This window comes from Hetaerina americana, unplaced genomic scaffold, assembly GCF_022747635.1.
Source record: "Hetaerina americana unplaced genomic scaffold, ioHetAmer1.1.p SCAF_8, whole genome shotgun sequence".
NCBI classification, from domain to species: domain Eukaryota; kingdom Metazoa; phylum Arthropoda; class Insecta; order Odonata; family Calopterygidae; genus Hetaerina; species Hetaerina americana.
Genome location: NW_027287427.1, coordinates 72567618 through 72590218, shown reverse-complemented (window position 1 = coordinate 72590218; position 22601 = coordinate 72567618). Strand labels below are relative to the sequence as shown.

The 22601-nt window shown below is 36.6% G+C and overlaps 1 protein-coding gene across 3 annotated transcripts in view; it reads left to right on the top strand.

Moving 5' to 3' along the window:
- Lcch3 (Ligand-gated chloride channel homolog 3) overlaps positions 1 to 22601 on the top strand; it is a 159106-nt gene that overhangs the window by 122392 nt on the left and 14113 nt on the right. For all 3 annotated transcript variants that reach the window (XR_011702829.1, XM_071596730.1, XM_071596729.1), the window contains exons 4-5: positions 12566 to 12711; positions 18870 to 19027. Coding sequence is in view for 2 of the 3 variants with exons in the window: in XM_071596730.1 (XP_071452831.1) it covers positions 12566 to 12711; positions 18870 to 19027 (304 nt within the window). In the remaining variant the exon portion in view is untranslated. The remainder of the gene's footprint in view (positions 1 to 12565; positions 12712 to 18869; positions 19028 to 22601) is intronic.

The window sequence follows — 22601 nt, the reverse complement described above, 5'->3', positions numbered from 1 at the left end:
AATAAGGAGCGCTATGCATTATAAATGTGAGAACTGGTCTTTGAGGCAAGAGAATGAGAATAAATTGAAGGTTTTTAACGGAAATTGGAGAAAATAAGTTGTACAGGGACAGGAAGACAAACGCTGAGTTCGAAATAAGGTCCATGGGCGTAAGTTACTGGGCTAAATCCGAAAGAGGCAGAGACAGTGGGTGGAGGAAACAAAGTTATTGGGATGCTGAAGGCCGTCATATATGGGATAACATTGGGTCAGCAGGATAGAGAATGGAAGTGAGTAGACTTAATGGCTAGGATGAAGGCGGACAGAAGTCAAGGAAGAGATGAAGAAAGAAACAGGAATATTCATGACAATTAGAAACTAAAAGTCTATGGGTTCTCTCTCCTGTATTATTAATCAGTAATTTCATTTTTTAATTTTCCTCCAAATTTATATGAGAAAATCAGTTTTTCCTTCTACGTCTTCTGTATTTTTCTTGCCCTGATTTTTATTTATTTATTTTATTAAATTATAACATTATCTTTATCTAAATGTAGGTTTTCGCAAGTTTTTTACACTCCCCTTCATGTATTGATAACTTCCTGTAGTTAGTTGTTTTGTCAAGTATAAAAGCCTTATACCTTGAGTTTTTCTCACAATGTTGTGTATCTTTCTAGACTCTTTGTACTCATGAATATTTATTGTAAATCGATCGTCATTAACTAGTTATTATTTTATAAAATTTAGCACTCAAACGTAATTAAATTTTCATTGAATGCATTTGGCGATAGATTATATGGAAGAAGAGACTGCCACAGCCTCAATCTCGCACGAAAGAAGCCGAATTATTATTTCTATTATAAAAATCTACCTTTTAAGTAGGTAGATATTATTGATTGAGAGGCACAAAAGCCTTTCAATCAATGAAGTTTGAGTTGATTCTCCGGTTTCACATATTCAATCAAAAGTATTTGAATATTTTTAAACAGTAAAAATCCATTTTCAGCGATTTTATATTATTTTAATTGACTTTATCAGGCCAGAAGTTTGTTTACCTGCTCACAGAGAAACTCAAACTGTATTATAGGCACGATTTAATGAGGAAATTCGATTAATTCACATTTCGCTGTTCTCCAGGCGGAATCATAGGCCCAACTTGTTCGCTCGCTTGTAATTACATTTCGGCGGGAGAACATTAGAGCACTGCTTGCTAAGTTGCACCAAGGAAACTGCCGATTGAGGATATGAATCAATTCTAGCTTCATTTAGGTATATCTGGATGTTACATCTTGTCTAACCTCTACCAAACTCACCGTCCAGTGGACTTATTATGAAAACGTATCAAGTTTGACTTAGTCCCCTCTTTAATCTAACAGATATTTCTTTTATTTTCCCCGCATTCAAGGACTGCCATGACTACGATCAGTTTCATTTGACCCTATAAATTCCTGCTTTTTAATCAATGCGCCAACTAAAAATGGATACAGGAGATATTTGCTGATACATTTCAGCACAAATCAATTGCCTTATTTCAACCGACCATCTGTTCGTCATACATTGGCCAAATAAATCCTTTGGAAAAATCTTCTCTTTCTCCAACTGATTGATTAATGCCTATTAATCGGCGAATTCCACGTCTCTCAATACTGAATTAAAAGTATTTGAATATTTACAGGCAGTAGGGCACCTTTGATCATTTCATTTCAAATATAAAACAAGCAAAATGGTGATTTAGCATCCGAACTTGAGACGGCATTCGAAATCATGGTTTTTGATCGCACATCACCCGCGTCAGAGAGACTCGTTCAATTCTATTAAATGTATTGTTCCTGGCTCTGGAGAGAAGAGATTTGAACAGAACAAATTCATATTGAAGATGGACTCGAAACGTTTACCCGCATGGGATGTTTGACCGGCAAAGGGAAATCCCACAAAGGCCAAAATAAACGAGTAACTCGAAATACGGAAAGACTTTTTTTAACGTCTCGTTCTTTTTCTCTTACTGTCAAAACAATATACGTAATGCACGTTCTGAAATTCATAATCTCATCAAAGAGGTTGTATTATGACGTTAGATATATGCCATTTGCATATAAGATTGGAGATTTTTGAAATTAGGGCGTGGAGAAGGATAGAAAAAGTGATATGGGCAGAGAGGAAAACAAATGAGGAAGTGCAAGGTATGGTAGGTGAAGAAAGTGGATTGCTGGGAGAAATCTTAAGGAGATAGGCAAGATGGGTTCAAGGTATATTGATCGGCAGTGGGATATTGAAGACTGTGATAGAAGGGAGAATGTTAGGTAAGCTAGGAAGAGGCAGGAATAGGATAGGGATGTTGGACGGGATGTAGGGAGGATGGAAGTATACAGAGATGAAGAGGGGCCAGTGTTAGAGTAGGATGTTGGGCTGTGTTCTGTTAGGAGAGATAAGATAGTAATTTATTTGATAGTTGAGTCCATCTAAAGCCTAACTTAACCGGTATATTACCTGTGATAATTAGAGTACTTACAAACTACATTTGGATAAGAGTTATATTACTCTTCATCATCCATGTAGTCACGATGAAAACTTCCTTGGTTGCATGGTAATTAAAGGAGTATTAGGCAGCTTTCCGCGGCTTTCTTTTAATTTCGCTACGCTCTTCCATGATTATTCACTTTTATCATGAGCAAAACATGATTTTTTTAATGTATTACGAATTATCATTGAGATACATTGTACGAATTAAATATCCGGAGAAAATTATATTATTATAATTCTATCAAATTTCGCAATGGTAAATTTCCATAAAGAAATATGCTACCATTATATGCATGTGTTTGTATATTATATGTATATATATATATATATATATATATATATATATATATATATATATATATATATAAGAACTGTATAGTAAAGAACTCAGACCAACAAAGTTAGACATTGAAAAAGAAAATGACGTAGAGGAAGACAGCTTAGGTCCAGGCATATTAGACAATGAGATAGAAAGGGCATTAAGGGAGATGAAACTAAATAAGGCCGTGGGGGTAGATAACATTCCCGTGGAACTTTTAAAATGCTTAGGAAAATGTGGGAGGAAGAGGCTATATGGATCCGTAGTATTTATGAGGAGAGAATCTGGCCGGAAGACTTTGTGAGATAAGTTTTAGTTCCTATTCCGAAAAAGGTAAAGGCCACGTCATGTGAGGACTATAGGACAATTAGTTTGATATCCCACGCAGCTAAAGTTGTTCTCAGGATCATAAACAAAAGAATAGAGAGTAGGGCAAATGATTACTTAGGGGATGAGCAGTTTGGGTTTAGGAAGGGGAGAGGTACGCGTGATGCCATTGAAGTAATGAGATTATTAATCGAGAGGAATATAGAACACAACCAGGAGGTATTTGCCTGTTTCGTAGATTTCGAAAAAGCGTTTGATAGGGTGAATTGGGAAAAACTAATGAGTATATTGCAGAAAATAGGAATAGATTGGAGTTAAAGGAGGCTAATCCGCAACCTGTACATGTCTCAGACTGCTCAGGTGCGGGTGGGAAACGGGGAGTCAGGATGGGCAGTGCTAGGAAGGGGTGTAAGGCAGGGTTGCCCATTATCACCGTTGCTGTTCAACCTGTATGCAGAGGGAATGATCAAAGAGGCATGGGAAGAACTGGAGGTAGGAATGAAAGTGGGCGGGGAATTCGTAAAATCAGTTAGGTTTGCTGATGACCAAGCTTTAGTTTGTCAGTCAGCCAAGGGGCTGCAAGCATTGCTGAGTGAATTGGAAATTCAGTGCGACAGGTATGGGATGAGAATCAACATTAGTAAAACAAAGGTTATGCGATTTTCTAGAAAGAAAAAGGCCAAGCTTAACATTAAAATAGGTGGGCAAAAAATAGAGCAGGTAGAACAGTTTACGTATCTCGGTAGTGTTTTGGACCAACACGGTCAAAGTAGTAGGGACGTAAGGAGAAGAATTGCGCTAGGCAAAGAGGCTTTCACAAGGAGGAGGGAGTTGATGACAGGGACGCTGAGTAAGGATGTTAAGAATAGACTCGTAAAAACCTTGATATGGAGCGTAGCTATGTACGGTGCGGAAACGTGGTCATTGAAGCAGGAGGATAGACGCAGATTGGAGGCTTTTAAAATGTGGGTGTGGAGAAGAATGGAGAAGGTGAAATGGGCAGAGAAGAAAACAAATGAGGAAGTACTTGGCATGGTGGGCGAAGAGAGGGGTTTGTTGGGAGCAATCCTATGGAGGCTGGAAAAGTGGTTGAGGGGGTATTGACCGGCAGTGGGATGTTGAAGACTGTGATAGAGGGTAGAATGTTGGGCAAAAGAGGAAAGGGAAGGAACAGGATAGGAATGATGGACGGGATGAAGGGAGGAAGAAAGTACTCAGAGATGAAGAGGGACCTGATATCGAGTAGAATGATGGATTTTGTTTTTTGCTAGGAGTAATAAAATATTTGTTTGGTAGTTGCATCCATCCAAAAACCTACCTTAACCGGTAGATTACCTTAAAAAAAAAAATATATATATATATATATATATATATATACACACACACACACACAGATAGCACCCTTATACTTACTTGCTGTGAACGAGGAAAAGTCACAGCCACTTTCATCAGGGTATAAGGAGTTTTATGTATTTTGTATTTTCAATCATTCACTTTAGGTATTTCACCTATTAGATGATGAGGATTCAGAATGGTCCCTTCGAATATATCGTATGCTCCAAGATAGATCCCCTTGTTTGACATACTTCATTGCCTTCATTTCTTCATATCTTCAGCCTGTCTATAAAGTCAACTCGCTTCCTTCCTCTACCAAACTTTCCAACGTGGCTTCTCTCTTCACGACCTTTAGCAAACAGCTTTTCAATTTTCCTCCATCCAGCTTTTCTGCATTTTTTTCGTATTTCCCTCAGAGACGTTCTTTCATCAGCCTCCATATTTTGTTGGTCTTCTTCTCTTCCAAACTTATTTACTCCATTCACCGCCGCACTCAAATGTCAAAAGCCTTCAATCTACGCTCATTCTCATGTCTCATAGACAAGGTCTCACATACAGCATGCTCTTGCTCCTTATTAAGGTCTTTACCCGAAATTCCTTTATATCCTAACTATGTTTATCTGTCGCTTTTTGCTTTTAAAATGTAATCTCTTAATCTTCCTCCGTAATGTAACTCTAAATGGGGCGTCGAATGAGGCAAGGGGAACGAAGACGTAATTAGCATGCTCCGGTTATTGGACAGGCATTGTAAATGGATTGAATGTACCTTGTGGCACAAAATATGAGTAAAAATATTAAAAGGGAAAACAGATGGGTAGTTTCTGTACATGTAGACCAAAAGACAAGTACGAAGAACAAACTTAGGACGTAAAACAAAATCTATCAGTGGGTGAGTGAATATAGATCTGAATAGAGGATATTTGAGGACTGAAGTAAACCGAATCATATGATTGAACTATTATTGCTAGTGCTTAATTTTTCCAGTTCAGGTAGGGCTCTTAAGCTTCTGGTTCGGCCAATGCATATAACATTGCGTCTTTAATACTAATAGCAATTGGCTGCTCATTTCAGCACATGACAAACTGGATCTTGTCCCGTGAACAAATGATCAACCATCCTCATAAGCAAAAGCCGCCTTCCGCCCCCACCTACTGACCGCTTTCACTTCTCGGCCCCCGGCCCTCCTCCCTTCCGCTCCATCGCCCTCCTCCAAAGTCGGCCGCCTTTGCCAGTCGCCTCCCAGCCCACATTTCCGGCCTTTTGAGCGACAAGAAGCAGTAAGTAGCTGGGACTTATCAATAAATCAATCAATGAACACGGCCTTATTTGATGCTCTGCCTCACTTGCCACATTCTCCTCTTCTTTCGCCCTCTCCATCCCGAGGAAGATTCAAATTCACGTCTAGTCTCGTCTGAACGTCTGCCATGACTCGGGAGTATATATACGTATATGCTGATGCTGTAGAAGCACCACGAGAGCAATATAACATTAGGGCGGCAAAATAGAGCACAAAAGAGAATAGATAACACGTAAAAGGACACTTAAATGTTAGATTATTTGAGCTTTCGGCCTTCTTTGATACCTTTTTTAGGTGTTATTGTGGCACCCAAATGTTATATATATATATATATATATATATATATATATATATATATATATATATATATATATAATTGGGTGGGGTATATACTATATAGGTATGGGTTGGTAAAGAGGGATATATACGTATCCCTCAGCTCCACCCAAGCTATATGATGTTTCGGGGACCAGATCTTCCATCAAAGGTATGGGGGCAAAATAAGGCGCGTTGGGATGGGACAGGAGCCTCAATTTTACGTTACGTAGTGGATAAGTTACTCAAAATCTAGCTATAAATTACCAATTTTATTCAGGAGATTTTGTTGATAGCAAGTTCTATTATTCAGTAAAATAGTTCATATTTGGCGAAACACGGCAACTAAGTATTTAGTAGTATATTAAAATGTCTACGCAATTAGCACCATACAGAAGTTAAAAAAATAAGAGAAAGAATAAAAATTACAGAGGATGAGAGACAAGTTTTTCACCGGAAACATGCAAGTATATTAATGAAGAAGAAAATATCACTGGATAAGATTCTTAGGGCAAAATTAGTGATTTTCAGGGAAAACCCAATATTGATCAGAATTCTGATAACAGACGTTACAAGTAATCTGAGATTTATTCACCAATCAAACGCGTATATAGACAATATAGAGAATATGGTACGGATACTTTGAATTAACGCTATTTCAAGGAGAATCTCATTGCAAATTGCGTAAATAAATAAAATGTAGCGTATGCTAATGGGCAACCATGCGGTAGGGATAAACAGAAACAGTTATAAGTATTAAAAAATATATACTTATGGTTTTTTAATGTTTAAGTAAACTCAAATCGAGCATCGATTACTAAAAGGCTTATTTAGAATGAAAATAACGCCAATCGAATCACAATTGTGACGGAAAATATATATTTCGTTTTCCTCCCCATGGCGATTGAGATGAAACATGCGTACCAAATTTAAAAATGATAATCACCGTAAACAGTGCGCCAAAGTTACAACGCTAGATTATAGCATGCCATTTTAAAGAGAAATCTAAAATACAAGGTTTGAACTAGCAGGCAGGTGTTTGGTGTAAAATAACCGCGACATTTCATCACCTGAAAATGCTGGTATTCGCCATTTTCCATTCATTTTAAAGGGGAAATATTGTTCCAAATCTGAGCCAGAGATTTTGAAAATTGCGCAATCTGAAAATTAGCGCATGCTTCGAGGTTTTGTTCTCACAAAGCACCTTCACGTTTTAAGATTTTTTTATTAAAATCCCTATGATTCCCTTTCCTCCACGAGAAAGTTAAGAACAAATATTTTTCAATTAATAGCTACCTTTGTTTTTCCTCTCCAACCGCAAGGCTTGAAAGAGGGACAGCCTCTGGAAAATTGAAGGAATAAGTATTTGCGTCGAGTTTTTTCATGACAATGCGTTTTCATATCTAAAGATTTTCGCTAAATTCCCATTTTCTCCATTTTTCCCCGGGAAAAATTACTGGAAACGTTTCCCAATTAGTTATTCACTGTTGTTTTGACTTTCTGGCAGGATTAGAGGCATGAGGGAGAGGGTAATAATTCCAAGTCTGCCTATATCCAAGATGTGACCCCACCCCCCCCCCCCACTTCTCTCCCCTCCCCCACCTCTTCCCCCCATCCCCTTCAATTCATTTACTCACCCCCACCCACGACCCTCTCTCCCTCCCCCTGCAAAATTCCCTTGTTTCATATTCCCACGCCGGATTAATTAAAGATGTCAATCAATCATTCATTGCCATACCCCCCTAACTCCCCCGTTCACTATCACTCTCTAGCCTTTGCCAACCCTGCACCCTAAAACCCTTTCCCCGACTGGCAAAGCGCCCTCCTCCTTTCCCGATCCCAATAACCCCATCGTCTGCCTCATTAAAATAAAATTAAATTCGACATCATCGCAATTGCATGCATTCCGGCGCCAGAAAAGCTTCCGGAATCCAACAATTTTCAGTCGTAATCTCGAGAAACTTACCCTCACATATTTAGGATATTGATTCGTCCGACACTAATTACAAGACATTTTAATTTTATAACATATATAACTCAAGTGGAATAATGACGAATATTTCCGTAACTTAACAAGAACTTCTTTAATTAAAACATTCTGATCTGAACTATTGAGACGCTGAATTATAGCTTTCTTCAAACCGATGTTTATGTGTTTTCTACACTTATAACCTCAAGCATATTTACGTTCCCGGGAAGAATTTTCGATTTGACCATTTTTGTTGGCCAATGCATTATATTTTCCTCTATTCGATCTCTATAAAAGGCAAGATGTTTCATCGAAATTTTTTGTTTTTGGGTATATTTGAGAAGAACTTAAATTGCACCTGTTTTTACTGGACACAATCAACTTTTGTTATTAATTAGTTGAACTAGTCAGACATATATCACTAAGCAGACTTCGTGTATCGTAATATAACGTCACATCTTAACTCCTCTTCGACTTCTATGCTGCCTTTACTCCTTAATTATCAAAAGAAAAACATCTCTATTCTCTCACTGTTACGTTCATGCATATTTAACTAACCAACAACAATCTCCAGTGCCAATTTAAAAAAAAAATTTTTTTAACCTTCTTAAATTCATTTTTCTTTGAATTCGATCAGCCTGAAATGCAAGACATTCATTATCTCTTCTAACATTATTATTGAGTTGTCAATAACACATTCTACTGACATACACAGTTGAAAATTTTCAATCACGCTCCCTGCTTTAGTTTGGATAGTTTTGCAAGTAGGATTACAAAAAAATGCAACCAACATTTATTGATTTTCACCCGAATCATTGTATAAGTCCTGTTTAACATCAGACTCTATGAATCACTCCCATTAATTATGAAGTGCACTTCTCTTTGTGAAATTATAGCAAGAAGTATGATTTCCTAGTTATAAGATAGCAAATATTTCCAAGTAAAGTTTCTTATACCACGCCTAGGATTTCAAATAACATTCATTAGCACTTTTAAAGGAAATACAATGAAACTAAGTACAGTTTGCCTAAACCGAATGCTAATGGATCACGTTTTTAAATATTTAAAAGTTTGTGAATTGGTATGCATGTGCTCCATCCAATTGAATAAGCAAAAAAAGATCCAGAAAATCATATGTATACGAGTACTCTTACGTTACGTTTCTCGTAGAAACATTGAATACAGATTTTCAATTTTAAACTGTCCAAAAAATTAACATGCTACCCTTATTTTTCCCTCAGAAAAGCCTCGCTGCAGTGGTCAAAACAAAACTCACTCACGCACAAAATTCTTTAAATTTCAAAAGTTATACTCTTCCCCAAATTGTTGGTTGAAGTTTGAGAAATGAATGTGATCAAGACCTGATCTCTTTCAACATACTTCTGAAGATTTAAGAACTAATAATGAATGCATTTTGTATCTTATATATAGTATCTGAATTTTTTATAATCCAACCCTTTTCCAGTTAAAACTTCAGAAATATTGAAACAAATGCCTTCAAAGTGTCAACACTTCGAAGCGAAAAATTAAAATGTAAGAAAGATACGTAGTAAGATGTCTCTTTTTTTATTATTACTGAAACCACTTTCTTCGCAAATTGATTAACAGACTGATTTCTTAAAAAATAAACAAAGGGTAAATATAACAGAATATTTGAATTCTACCAGGAGATTTTTCATTACAATTCGGAAGAGGTCACTCCTGCACAATGATTCCCCTCTGAGCCAGGCGTTGCGCTAATTACGATCATAATCAATCAATCTCTCACTCCTCTCCGCGAGACCGCCGCTATTTCAAACAGCCCACCTAAACTAACCCTTTCTTGCGAGGCCTGTCATCTGGCTCGATACACACACGCGCGCACATAAATACACATACACACACACCCACTTGATTGCCACGGAACAACGAGCAGAGGGAGGAAATTTTCCCGTGTACCGACTCAATTTCTCCGAGAATGGTGTGGTTTCATCACAATCCCTGTCTCCCACAGCTGGTAATCGCGGGAAATTTCAGGAACAAAGTCGTCATTCTGTTTAGGGCCTTTTCAAGTAGCCTCGTGCTCTGACGTACTGCCGGAATAATCCCCTCTCCCCCCACCCAACCGACTACAACTGCAGTCGGGTTTCGGCCTTGTTCGATCTTCCATCCGCTTTCAGTTTTAAGGCCAGGGTCAAGCATTCATTGTATTGGACTCACACCGTCGCGCCGGTAAGAGGTTTCCTTTCTTTTCTTCGAGGTCGAATTTTGAATTCATCGCAGTTATTCGCGCGAGTTTCACTAATGTGGTGATAATTGTATCGTGATTTTTTTTATCTTTTCCTGGATTTTTACTCATCTGTTTTCATCCTACAATCATGCATCTTATCATTTTATTTGATGGTGTAATAAAGTGTTGAAGTTGTCGTCAAATTTTGATTCCTTTCGATATATATACGTATTACAAATCTAATTAATTATGAAATCTATGTCATGTTTTATTTTACTTGCACTTGGTCAATCAATATCGGCTGCTGGTATGCCTCCGTTTCTGGCTAAATAAATACTCACATTGATTCCACATTGTTTCTGTCAACACCATTCGATCTCGCTTTTCGCTCTAGAAGCATTAATGCTTTAATGGAGATCAAGTTATTCATACTCCGCTATCGGTACAGACTTAAGACATTAATTGAGGAACTAAGGTCAAAATATCACAGTTAAAGAGTAATGAATAAAATTTTCAATGCTGGATGAGACACATCCATATTTAATTTTTTGGATTTCGATAAAACAATTAATTATTTTGGTATTCCTAGAATACAGATTTCGAATATTACAATATGGTATCAATTATATTCGTATTTCAAAATAATTTTTCTTCTCTTATTTTTTTATCCTTGGCCTTTAATTAAATGCAAACGTCTCATCGTGGTTACAAGAGGTTAACTACAATACTTTCTGGGCCAATGGTGTGTGAAATTTTATATGCATTGTCTTTAGTTGCTACACGAATAACTGATTCCCTTTCGCTCCGATCACTAAAAAATTACCTCAGTTAAAATTTTTGCCCTGTGTTTCTATTCATAACCATGGGCTAGGCGTCACAATAAACAGTTTAACTAAACACTATTTCATAAATAGTGTTTCAAAATAAATTGCACTGATATTTTTTTAGAAAAAGGTAAAAATATAACAAAATCAATTAATGCTACACTATGTTACATAATTAGTGCCAAAAATAAATGTACACAGGAGGAGAAGATTAGGAAACTGTGGAATATTCGCTAAACAGATATTAACGTTAAGGTCCCTGAACTGGCTAGCGAGAGAAATTCCAGATTTAAAAACTTAAATAAGTCAAAAAGCGATCGATTAAATGACAAGACTTTAAATGCATAGTGTCAATCATGGAATTTTAATCAATGAAAACAGGGAGAAAATTTTATAAAAAACCAATATTCAAGGATACCTAAATATAAGAAGGTTCAGCCTTTGGAGGAGAAAGTACTTACTCAGCCAACTCAGTCAAGGTTATACTATTGACACAAAGAAGATACTTATTGGCATCGGTCACCGCATTATACATTTTTTTAAATGCTCATAAAAGACATATCTAAGTGTAAATTTAATACCATTTACAAATATAATTGTCAATCGAACTAAATCCTTAAACTTTGTCCAAAATACTTTCATTTCGATCAAGATGTAATTTTTTCACATTCAGTTTGAAACAAAAAATGGTCCGCAAGTATATGAGGGTAACAATGCCATCAGAAAAGAACAATATTCCACATAAACTGGGTTTTGTAAAAGATATATTTATTTAATTTAAATAAATACCGCATTACTCGACTAGTTCATAATATGCGCAATACAAACTATATTATTAATGCAAAATTAAGTCATTAATAAGACTCTAAATTAAAACCGTTTTATTTAAAATCCTGTGCGCATTTTTGTGTTTCCCTTTGTCTATTTCGAGTCCAAAAAAGGTCTAATATAGGTTGGAAAAGAACCACTTACAATCTCCACCGATATTTCATTTTCAAGATTTGGATTTCAATCATTTGTGTGATCTACAGGTAAATATAATTCAATGAGGTCGGAAGGCGAAGCGTGAAAATAAGTTATCAGTGAAAATTACAAAGGTTTCTCTACGTTTCCAGAATCACAAACAAAGTTACCACAAAACGTCCACAAATTTATGTTACGACTCTAAGACAAAGAAAACTGGTTTCCCATTCGACTAATAAATTACAAAATTTCAATTATTTGGCTCTTTTTCTTTTCCATCTAGAATTATCAAAAAAGGTGCATGTATCAGATTACTAAATTAGAAATCATTTTGCATAAAAAATTAAAGTTTTTATTGCTCCAGGATGAGCACAGTGAGTATAGACTCAGGTATTTCTGACTAGACATAGACACACGGACAACTTCACCTTAATAGCGTTTAGTTAAACGCTGGGTATCGAAGTCAATCTCCTAGATATTCTAACGTGTTTCTTTCTTCTTTTCCGATTAGGACTACACAATTACCATGTACCTGAATCAGTACTGGAAGGACGAGCGGTTAGCTTTCAGTAATGAGGAAGAAATCCTGACCCTCTCCGGAGATTTCGCCGAGAAAATTTGGGTTCCCGACACATTTTTCGCCAACGACAAAAACAGGTGAGTGGTTATCCAGTAATCTACTAGTGTACTAGTGATTTTCATATGTGATATGCCCTCCCCATTCTGTATCATGCCATCAGAAATGGAGGATCACGTTTTAATACATGTGCGGCAAATGAAAGTGAACCCTCCAGGCCCTTCGTTCACTTAATGAAATAAGGACTGATCCAATGACCGAGGTCAACAAGAACTGGGAAAGCACAAGGCATGGTGACAACCCGCAGAAGCTTGAAACAGCTTGTTATGGAAGCGTGCCTTGATTTTAGGCAACCCGCGTTTCGTATATGTATTGACACTACCCTGTATTTTAGGATAATGTTTTCTTCTATTCTAATTCTTCTACTTAATTCTAATTCAACATCGCCGGTAGTGTTTGGTTAATCGAGGATTTGATCTTAGCGGTGCATCGGAAAATAATGATATGATGAAACTATAGCCTGTCTAAGTAGGATTTAAAAGTAAAAATCAGGAAATCCAGCTTATTCAGAATATATTTTTACAACGCCACGAAATGAAATTCTGCTAACAATTGTGTAAATAATTCTCCATCCCGAAAAACTTTCCATTATTATGTTACGACATTCATTAAATTAGAAGCTTACAGCATTCGAGTTGAACCCTACTGACCACCTAGCTTTAACTTCCCCCTATATAGCACACGGAATCGAATTCTATCAAGGATAGATGAATTATACTGAGATAATTGACTATCGTTCAATCAAACGATCCAAGAGTGCATATAAATTAAACATATCAATAACCAAAGTTTTCTAATGAATTTCTAATATTCTCGTTCTTGTATCTTCGGAGATAATGGTATAGTGTTATATATTCACTTGAAAGGTGACAAAATCATTCGAAATAAGTTTTAAAAAAATCCAAATATCATTTGAATCAAAAATTATGTTCGAAAACTCAGAATCAAATATTTTTTTAAAATTAAAAGTAATCTGTTATCCGTTAATTTAAAGAAGATTAGTAACATTCTATACGGAATAACAATAATGGAAGATAAAATACTATACTAGTATGTACTGAATAACGGCAGAAATTCCTTAAACGACTGAGAATGATGTAGGAATACCATACTTTTGACTATAAACCATGGCTGAAAAAAATTTGAGATATCATCATACCATAATACCTTTACTCTTTAATCCTTTACTCTTTTCCTAATTACAGTTTCGTTTTCTAATGTTACTATCCTTTTTTGATGTTCCCATTGTTCCTCTATATTACCCATCTCCCAGCCCTCACTAATAGTTTCTATAAAGCCTGCTGATACTCCTTTCTTATCCTTGTTAATGCTTTCAAATACCATTTCTGAAAACATCTTTCCTGTTTTATCTTTTTGACTCGGAGGCTTCTCAACATCATTAAGAAATTACGATCTGAATCCGCATCTGCTCCCGGGAAAACTGTGAAAATGTATCATGCCATTTATAAATATGCGCCTAATAATTATATAGTCTAGTTGATATCTTCCTGAATTATCGGGTATTTTGTACGTAAACCTTCACCTTCTGCGGTATTTAAACCAAGTTTTTGTTATGATTAAGCCGCAGAACTCAACTGCTTTTTATCCACGGTCATGTCTTGTTCCCCAACCCATTAACACCCGCAATTTTCCCTCTTAATTGATAATATACCCTTTTGACTTCTTTTCTATAATTTCTTGGTTGCATGTTAACATGAACGATGACAAAGTTCGTTCGTTCAGCTTTCACTTTTACTGGTAATGTTTTATCACTCGCTTGCTCTAACTTCATTAACCTATGCTTTTGTTCAATACTATTGCAACCCGTCGCTGGCTCTCTAATATCTACGCTGTATGTTACCACTATTGCGTTAGCAATTCTTGGTACATGGCTTTGTCTTGCTCCATCTAATCTCCCGCAGCCCTAAAATATCTATACTTCCTATTTGCATCTCTCACCTTATATTTTCTAATTTCCCTGTTTTCAACATCATGCTTACATTACAAGTCCCTTTTATAACCTAGACAGTCCTTTTCTGCTGCATTTTTATATGCTCCTCCCACCGCTTTCCCTTATAAAGATTTCGCGTGATGACGGTGTGATGCCTTGCCTCTCCCGCTGTTGGCCACGAAACACGGCCCAGCAGACCGATTCTTGTAGTTGCAAGGACTCATAGTTAAATCCATCCATCACTGCCAATATTCCCTGTCCTTCAGTGATTTTGAGATAATTAATTGAGGCGGTTTCCCTTTGCCTTCCTCAATACTGTTTTTAACGTGACACCATCACTCAAATGGCCACCCCACTGTGGTCAGACGCCTTTGCAAGCCGCCCTGAGAAAGCTGCAAGGACTACCTTTCCCTTGGCTCTTACCCTTCGACCTATTTGGGTGACCCTACCAGAACTAAATATCGTTGCCCCCTCCAGCACAGCTCTAGGGGTCATCATAACGCAGAAGCCCATCCACCACGTCAAGGTTGTAGTCTAGGAGGAAGGCTAAGGTAATTATTTATTTTATTATATATTGAATGCCCTTTTGGTTGATTTTTTCCAATGAGAATAAATACTGATCCAATTGGGTAAAAATTTTAAATAAAAATTTTAGATTTTTTGTAATTACCTTCATACAGAACTTGGGCCTGAAAAGAATCATAATATAGCAAATATCAGTTTTGCGAGAAACCATTGCGGCGAATTTTATTCCTCATGCGTTATTTAACAGTCACATCACAGTCACAGTTGCACAGGGCGTCCTTCAACCTTGATACAATATCAGAATACTAATAGTAATCATCTCAATTACATAAATGCACTTCTCATACATATCATAAATATCTCAGGGAAATCATAAATACATATCTAATTCGTTAAACGATTTTCCTTGTATCAGAACTCTTATTAATAAGTGTTCGTATATATGGCGATTATAGAGAGTACGTATTTTATAAGATAGCAAGCCAATAAAATCTACACCACTAAAATGCACAGGCGAAAAATTAATTCTGAACCATATTAATGTAATTTCAATTTTTGAGACTGAAAATAGCAAAATATTTAGATTTTTTCGTTTAATTCCTGTTTTAATAAAGACAATACAAAATCATTCTTCCAACAAAACCTGCTGACTTTTCATTTAGTTATAACCCTAAAAATTTGAAAATTGGGCGAAAATTTCATCATTTTCAAGAAAAACAGGAAGTATTTTTGGAAACCCTAATACTAAAATCGCTGTAATCTTAAAACATAAAATGTATTGTGAGGAAGCTTATTTTACATTGTAAATTGATTTAAATACTCTTCCAGTTTACTCGTCAGTGATCTTATGAACCAGCCAAATCCAAGGTTTTTTCTAGAACAAATGAAAGAGCTAACAAATAAATATAATACTATTGAACGGGAAGAAAAAATGCGATAGATCCGAAACAAACTACAAAGAGCGGTCTTATTGAAGGAAATCTGGTGCAACGGCTACTTAAACTTCTGCAAAACATTTCCCTTTCACAGATTTCCATATAGCTCTAAAACTTACAGATATGTTTATGGTATTTCCGTGAAAAAAAATTTGATTTTCTGAAGCGTGATAATAATGGCAATGAAAATTCTATCATCGAATTTGTCTCAAATAAGATTTCCTTATATGAATTGTGCCAACCCTCTTCTAAACTTTGTATGAAATTTTCTTTTTAAATTTTATTTGAATTCTCAGCGGTGTCCTTCAGTTAATTGAGATAGGACAAGACAAGAGCGAAAGGGCTTGTGTTTACAAAATGATACATGTAGTCTTCATTGTAACTTTTGGAATGGAAGGGAATCATGCAAAGAAAATATTTTACGCGACGTAATTGCCAAGTGACAAAATAATGCAGCTCGACCAACATATTTTCTCAAATAATCTCATTCTGAAATGCATTCATGAAGAATAAGGTCACACAAAATCAATATCTCAAGCGCACGTTCTTGAAATATGAATTGAATTCTCTCAGTGGCTTAGAGCCATTCACGAAATACTTTATATGTGATGAATGCTTAGGTTACCTCTCGCCAGCAAGAATATTTCTCACAACTTAGGGAGGTATTACGTAACCCGTCTCAAAAAGGAAGTGTGATAAAAAAACAGAGGAACTGTGACAAGGGTATACGAAATAAAAAATTGTATTCAATATGATTTAAATATAATTTGTGCATTTTAGATCTATAATCCAAAAAGTAAGTAATTACTCCTTTTTTTGTATAAGACAGCCGAGTGGATGATGAATATTTTATTTTTATTTTACTGCATGTAAGCAAAGTTTTCTATTTACTTTACGTTTCAAAAATCAATTGAATTTCAATTTCAAAGTTCCATTTAATTGTATTTTCCACATATAAACTGTTATTTTTTCAGTCGTCTACAATACTCCAAAAAAATTAAAACAATGTATTTTATTGAAATCGAGACCCTTTTTATGGCAAGCAAATTTAATGAATTCATTGGGGGTTTGCATTTAACAAAAATTGACTATCTAATACAACGAGTGCCACCAAACTGCACAAATTTAAATAGAGTTCTTTAGTCAAATTACACACAAGAGGGTGCATAATGAGGACTTCATAACCTAATTAAACTTTACCCTAATGACACCTTAGTACGCAGTAGACTTGAAAATGCTACATTCATTTGGAGCCCCCACACTTTACAAGAACGCTCTTTTAAATTCAAGAGAACATTTTTAAGATTTCTTCACTTTTATAAAAATGGTTTTTATCCCTACTTTGATAATCGAGTTAAAATTAATACTCTTTAACATCACCGTTTAACGCAGAGTATGTACGCTTTATAAGAGACAATTTATCCTTCGTAATTAAATTTTCTTCCAATCCACTTCCTCTAATCAGGAATCGTCTTACATCAGTCTTACTCTTCATTGACCTCTCCCCTTTCACAGTCATAAAATCCGGCCATGCACCTTTCACCTCTCTCACTTTTAATCTGAGTCTCTCCCCATCCAGTGCTCCTCTTTCCATAAAAAGTATATAGAGCCCTCCCATGAACATCCCGTCACACTGCAAAATATACGGTAAATTATGATTTTGTGACACAAACTGACCATTTAACTTTAATGCTGATTCAGTCATTTCGAGGTGTCTGTAGTGTAAAATTATACAATAACAGCAAAGAGTAATAAACAACACTATCCCATGCACTCAGGTATTAATGTACTGTTAAAGTTGAGATCTTTATAAATCTGAAACTTAGGCCTTAGTCTAATAGATATCCCTAAACATGTTTTTTTATTTATAAACAATTAATTTTGCATACTTATATGTACAGGAATATGACGAGGTTTTATGACATATCGCTAAATTGAAGGAAAACGCCCGTAAAACTCAGTTTGATAACCGCTAATTAAGTTCAAAACCGACCGATAAATGCTAAATAACTGATAGATGTTGTCGCTGCGGGTATTATTCTCCAATTCAATAATAATCAATCTTATTTGTTTATAAAATCGGAGTTGTCGGTAATTTCAACCTCAAGTTAAAGTTCACATCAACAAATGATAGGATTTAATGGGACAATATAAAACCGGGTCCAACTGTTAAAAATTTAAGTCTTATTCGAGTAACTTGAGCAAGTATTTTATTTTGCTAAAATTCTCTGTAGTTCTTTCGGCGCAAATGATCAATATTTTTCCGTTTCGTGGGTTGCATAAAATAAGTTTGATCCCTTCTTTCACCCCTCCAAACAATGCCACCTTAGGTGCGCCACTGATTTAATGACTTCAACCCCTGGTTGCGGCTCGCCTATGACATTTCAGTTTCGCAGTAGTTGTGAAAATCCTACACCGTTACCAAGCCTCGGAAATGTATCCTTGCAACTAATTGGAGGGGAGACGGGTTGGTGCAGTGGTACCGAGATCCTTACTTGTGTGACAAATGTGGAGAGCACTTAAAGTGGTGTACGCCACCCGTCGGATAAGATGCTTAATTTTGTGACCCCTAGGCACCTTTCGGTAATGAAGTTGGCTGATGCCGATGCCTCCCCATCATTCCTTCCTCAATTCCCTGAACCTCTCCTACCCCTACCGAATTACCAACCTATTCCTTAATGGCGTAAATGCTCTCAGTTGTACCTCACCTCTTTATAATGACAAACGAAAACAATTTCGATTTCCATTCTTTTCTCTTCCATCGCAGTTTCCTCCACGACGTGACGGAGAGAAACAAATTGGTGAGGCTCAACGGAGATGGCAGCATAACGTACGGAATGCGTTTCACGACGACTCTGGCCTGCATGATGGACCTCCACTACTACCCGCTTGATTCGCAGAACTGCACCGTCGAGATCGAGAGCTGTGAGTGCAAAATCTACAAGAATCCCTCCATCCTTCAAATCCCTCCATCCACAAATTATTCCAATTTCACTGACACTCCCCGTGTATTTTTTTACATTTAAAACATTCATTATAGTAACCAAAATTATTGGTGGATATTTCTTTTTTTAAGTGAGTCTACCGTTTCTTTTAAGTTAGGTTTTGGATGGACCTGCGAACTAACCACCGCTACATTCTCTAACCTTGCCTAACGTGACATAATCTGATGTCATACGTTACAATAAACATTTTTTTCAATTCCACATACCCTCTACCTCCCATCATTCTGTTCAAACGTTCCTATCCTTTTACACATCTACATGGTACCATGAAAACCATCGCAAGGGTGTGTAGCAGGGTTCAATTCAAATGCCGCATCAATAAATCCGAGTTTTTTTATATTTTTTATTGCAATTTACAAAATATTAACCATTTAATTTCAATAAAAGGAATGACGTTTATGCAAAATTATTCAAATAACGTAATCGTGATAACTGTATGTACATGCAGTATTGCATCTAAGCGAGTTGAATTACCCAATGCAGCGCACCCTAGCGCTAGTTTGCAAGGTGTCATGTAGACGTAGAAATGTCGTGGTGCTATGGTTTGGAACTAGTGTATCCTCTAAGGATAGTACTTGAAACATGAAAACTTTAGAAAACTTTTAAAAAATTATAAAGTTATATTTTTCAAAATTGTAAACGATAGACAATATTTTCAACTACCTAAATACCAATTTTGGTGAAACTAAAAAATACCTATGATAACGGATGGACTTCTTTTAGAGCACTAAAAGCGCGCGAAAAAAAGTTGATACTTGTAACAGGACAAAAATTTAGCTGAAATCATGTTGAATTCTTTTAAATTCATATTTTTTCAATGAGTACTACTGCTGTTCACATCAGTTTGTGTGCTCTTGGGATAATTTACCAGTCAGACGGTTGAATAAAAGACACTTCAAAATCTCGCGGCGCGTGAAGATCAAAACGGAACACTTCCAGAGGGACAAACAAGGCTTCAACACGCAAAGGATTGAAATCCCTGTTTATTTTCACTTAACGGTGGAAAGCACAAATAGCGCTTGACAAAGGCTGAGGACTTCCTTGCCAGGTTCAGATCAGAAGTAACTTTTGGACCAGTTAAAGAGTCACTTAAACTCCTTTTCCCCGGTCGTAGGTGACCGATGACACTTTCTTTTCTAATTTCATTGATACCATTATCAATGGTATCTAATTCTGAATGCCGTTCATTGAAATCAAAAGAAAAATAGAAAACCTAGACATATGTGACGCATATAAGCACAAAAAAGTAATTTGTTAGAAACGTCGGCGCTTAAACATATTCCAAACTATTCGAAGGAAACTGAGCCATTATAGGAAATAGGTACCCTTCATCCTAACAGAGGATAATACACCACTAAGCATATTTAAACGAAACCTTCGAATATGCCTGACACGAGTACCTGAAACTCAAGCCACCTCTATGCGCTTCCTATCTATTGATTTATACAATATATTCAAACACGAAAATCCACCAAACGGGGAACACATGCAAGGAAAATGGATTGGAACACATAAAAGACAAATGTGTGTGTGAGCGCATATATGTATAAATAAATAAATATATATATATATATATATATATATATATATATATATATATTCTATACACATAAATTCAGCGTGTTCTTTGAAACGAAGAGTTTGCTGTAATAGTATAAAATATCACAATGAATTAAAAAGGATTAAATCTCCTCTCAGATTTTGAGGGCTTGCCAATGAAAACCTACCATTGTTTTCGAAAAATATAATGCACTTCTTTGAATAATTTAAGACAGACAGTGGAAGGATATTAATAAATATACATTTATTTCTATTGGGGAGTCTAGCATTAAAAAGAAATATCGGGTGGATGCAAACTGAAAACCGGTATATTTCTTACTCCCTCCTAACGAAACAAGACCCCACATACGTACAATAACCCCACTTTCGTATACTCCCTACTTTCCTTCATTCCGTCCAACACTCCTAACCTATTCCAACTCCTTTCTCGTTTTTCCATCATTCTCCTCTCTACCATTATTTTTTTTAACATTCCATCGCCAGTCAAAACGCTACATATCCACTTTCCTTGCCTCATTTGAATTTCCCCAAAAAATCTATATCCTACCCCACCATGCCCATCACTTCCTTGTTTCTTTTCCTTTCTGTCCATTTCACTTTTTCCATCCTTCTCCACACTCACATCTGAGCAGCCTCTGATTTATGTCTATAATAATGCTTCAAAAGCCATGTTTTCACGCGGTAAAAAACTATACCATATATCAACGATTTAACGATAAATGTCTAAACTCCTAAATCAACCAACGTCCCTGTCATCAATTTACTCCTTGTGAAAGCTCTTTTGCCCAAGGCAATCTTTCTCCTTGTGGCCATATAATTTTTACCATTTTTGTCCAAAATACTGCCGAGATAGGTAAATTTTTCCACCAGCTCTAGTTTTCCCCAGCATATTTAAGCGTTCAACTTTTCCTTCCCCTTTCTAAAAAACGGGAGGGTTGAATTTAAAATGATAATACAATACCACTTTTAATGAATACGTTTAGCCAAAGAACCGTAACAAAAAGTCCCACGAAGAAATTAAATTTTGTTTATATTATAAGTCTTTCCGAGACAAAGTGCAAACTGATTTTGACAGGTCCAAAACATAATTTCTCATTATTTTTTCAGTATATTATCAATTAATTTGACGGAAATTTTTCCTACTTTTCAAATTAAGGTTCGGTGGCGCGAATTCTTTCCGGCTGAATGGACATGGTAAGCAAGGATTTGGAGAAAATTAAAAACGAAAAAAACCCCGAGGGCGAATCCAATGGTGTGGGATGCAACTTCTTGAGGATTTGAGCAGTAAGAAAAAAAAGCTAGTACAAGGAAACGTGATATTATGACATACGACGCGGGCGCCATGTCGTGTCGGATGACCAAGTACCACGTTCCCTTGGCTCCCTTTCATTCTCCTAGGAGCTGTATACCGCGCCACAGAGCATGCCGCAAACCGAATGCGATTGAAGACGTGCTAATAATAAATATCCGTTTAATGGACACTCCTTGGCAATCTCGGGGCCCGTTCCCGAGAAGAACAACGAAGGCGTGATCAAAGGAAATCTATAACGTTGTGGGGGCTCTTAAAGGGGGAGGGTGAACCTTAATTTAGGCTAGGCACCCGCCCTCAGTAAGGGGGAAAAAACGTTTAAAAGGTGGAGATCCATTCGGGAAGGTGATTTCATGCTATAAATGAGGACGCGGCCATTTGATACTGTCGATGTCTAGAATAACGTATAGCGCGGAAGAGGACATGGGTTCAAAAACCGGTAGCATGTGAAGGGACCGGTCTACCGTCCACTCGGTCATGGTTCGTGTCCGGCCTACTCATCCCGGGTCCACGAATCGTTGATTATTTCACTGCCGGCAGTCATGGTAACGAAGACTGCGGATCCGACACGAGACTGGACCGTACTTATCCGACCTATGTACTAATTTAATTCTAGTCCGGAGTG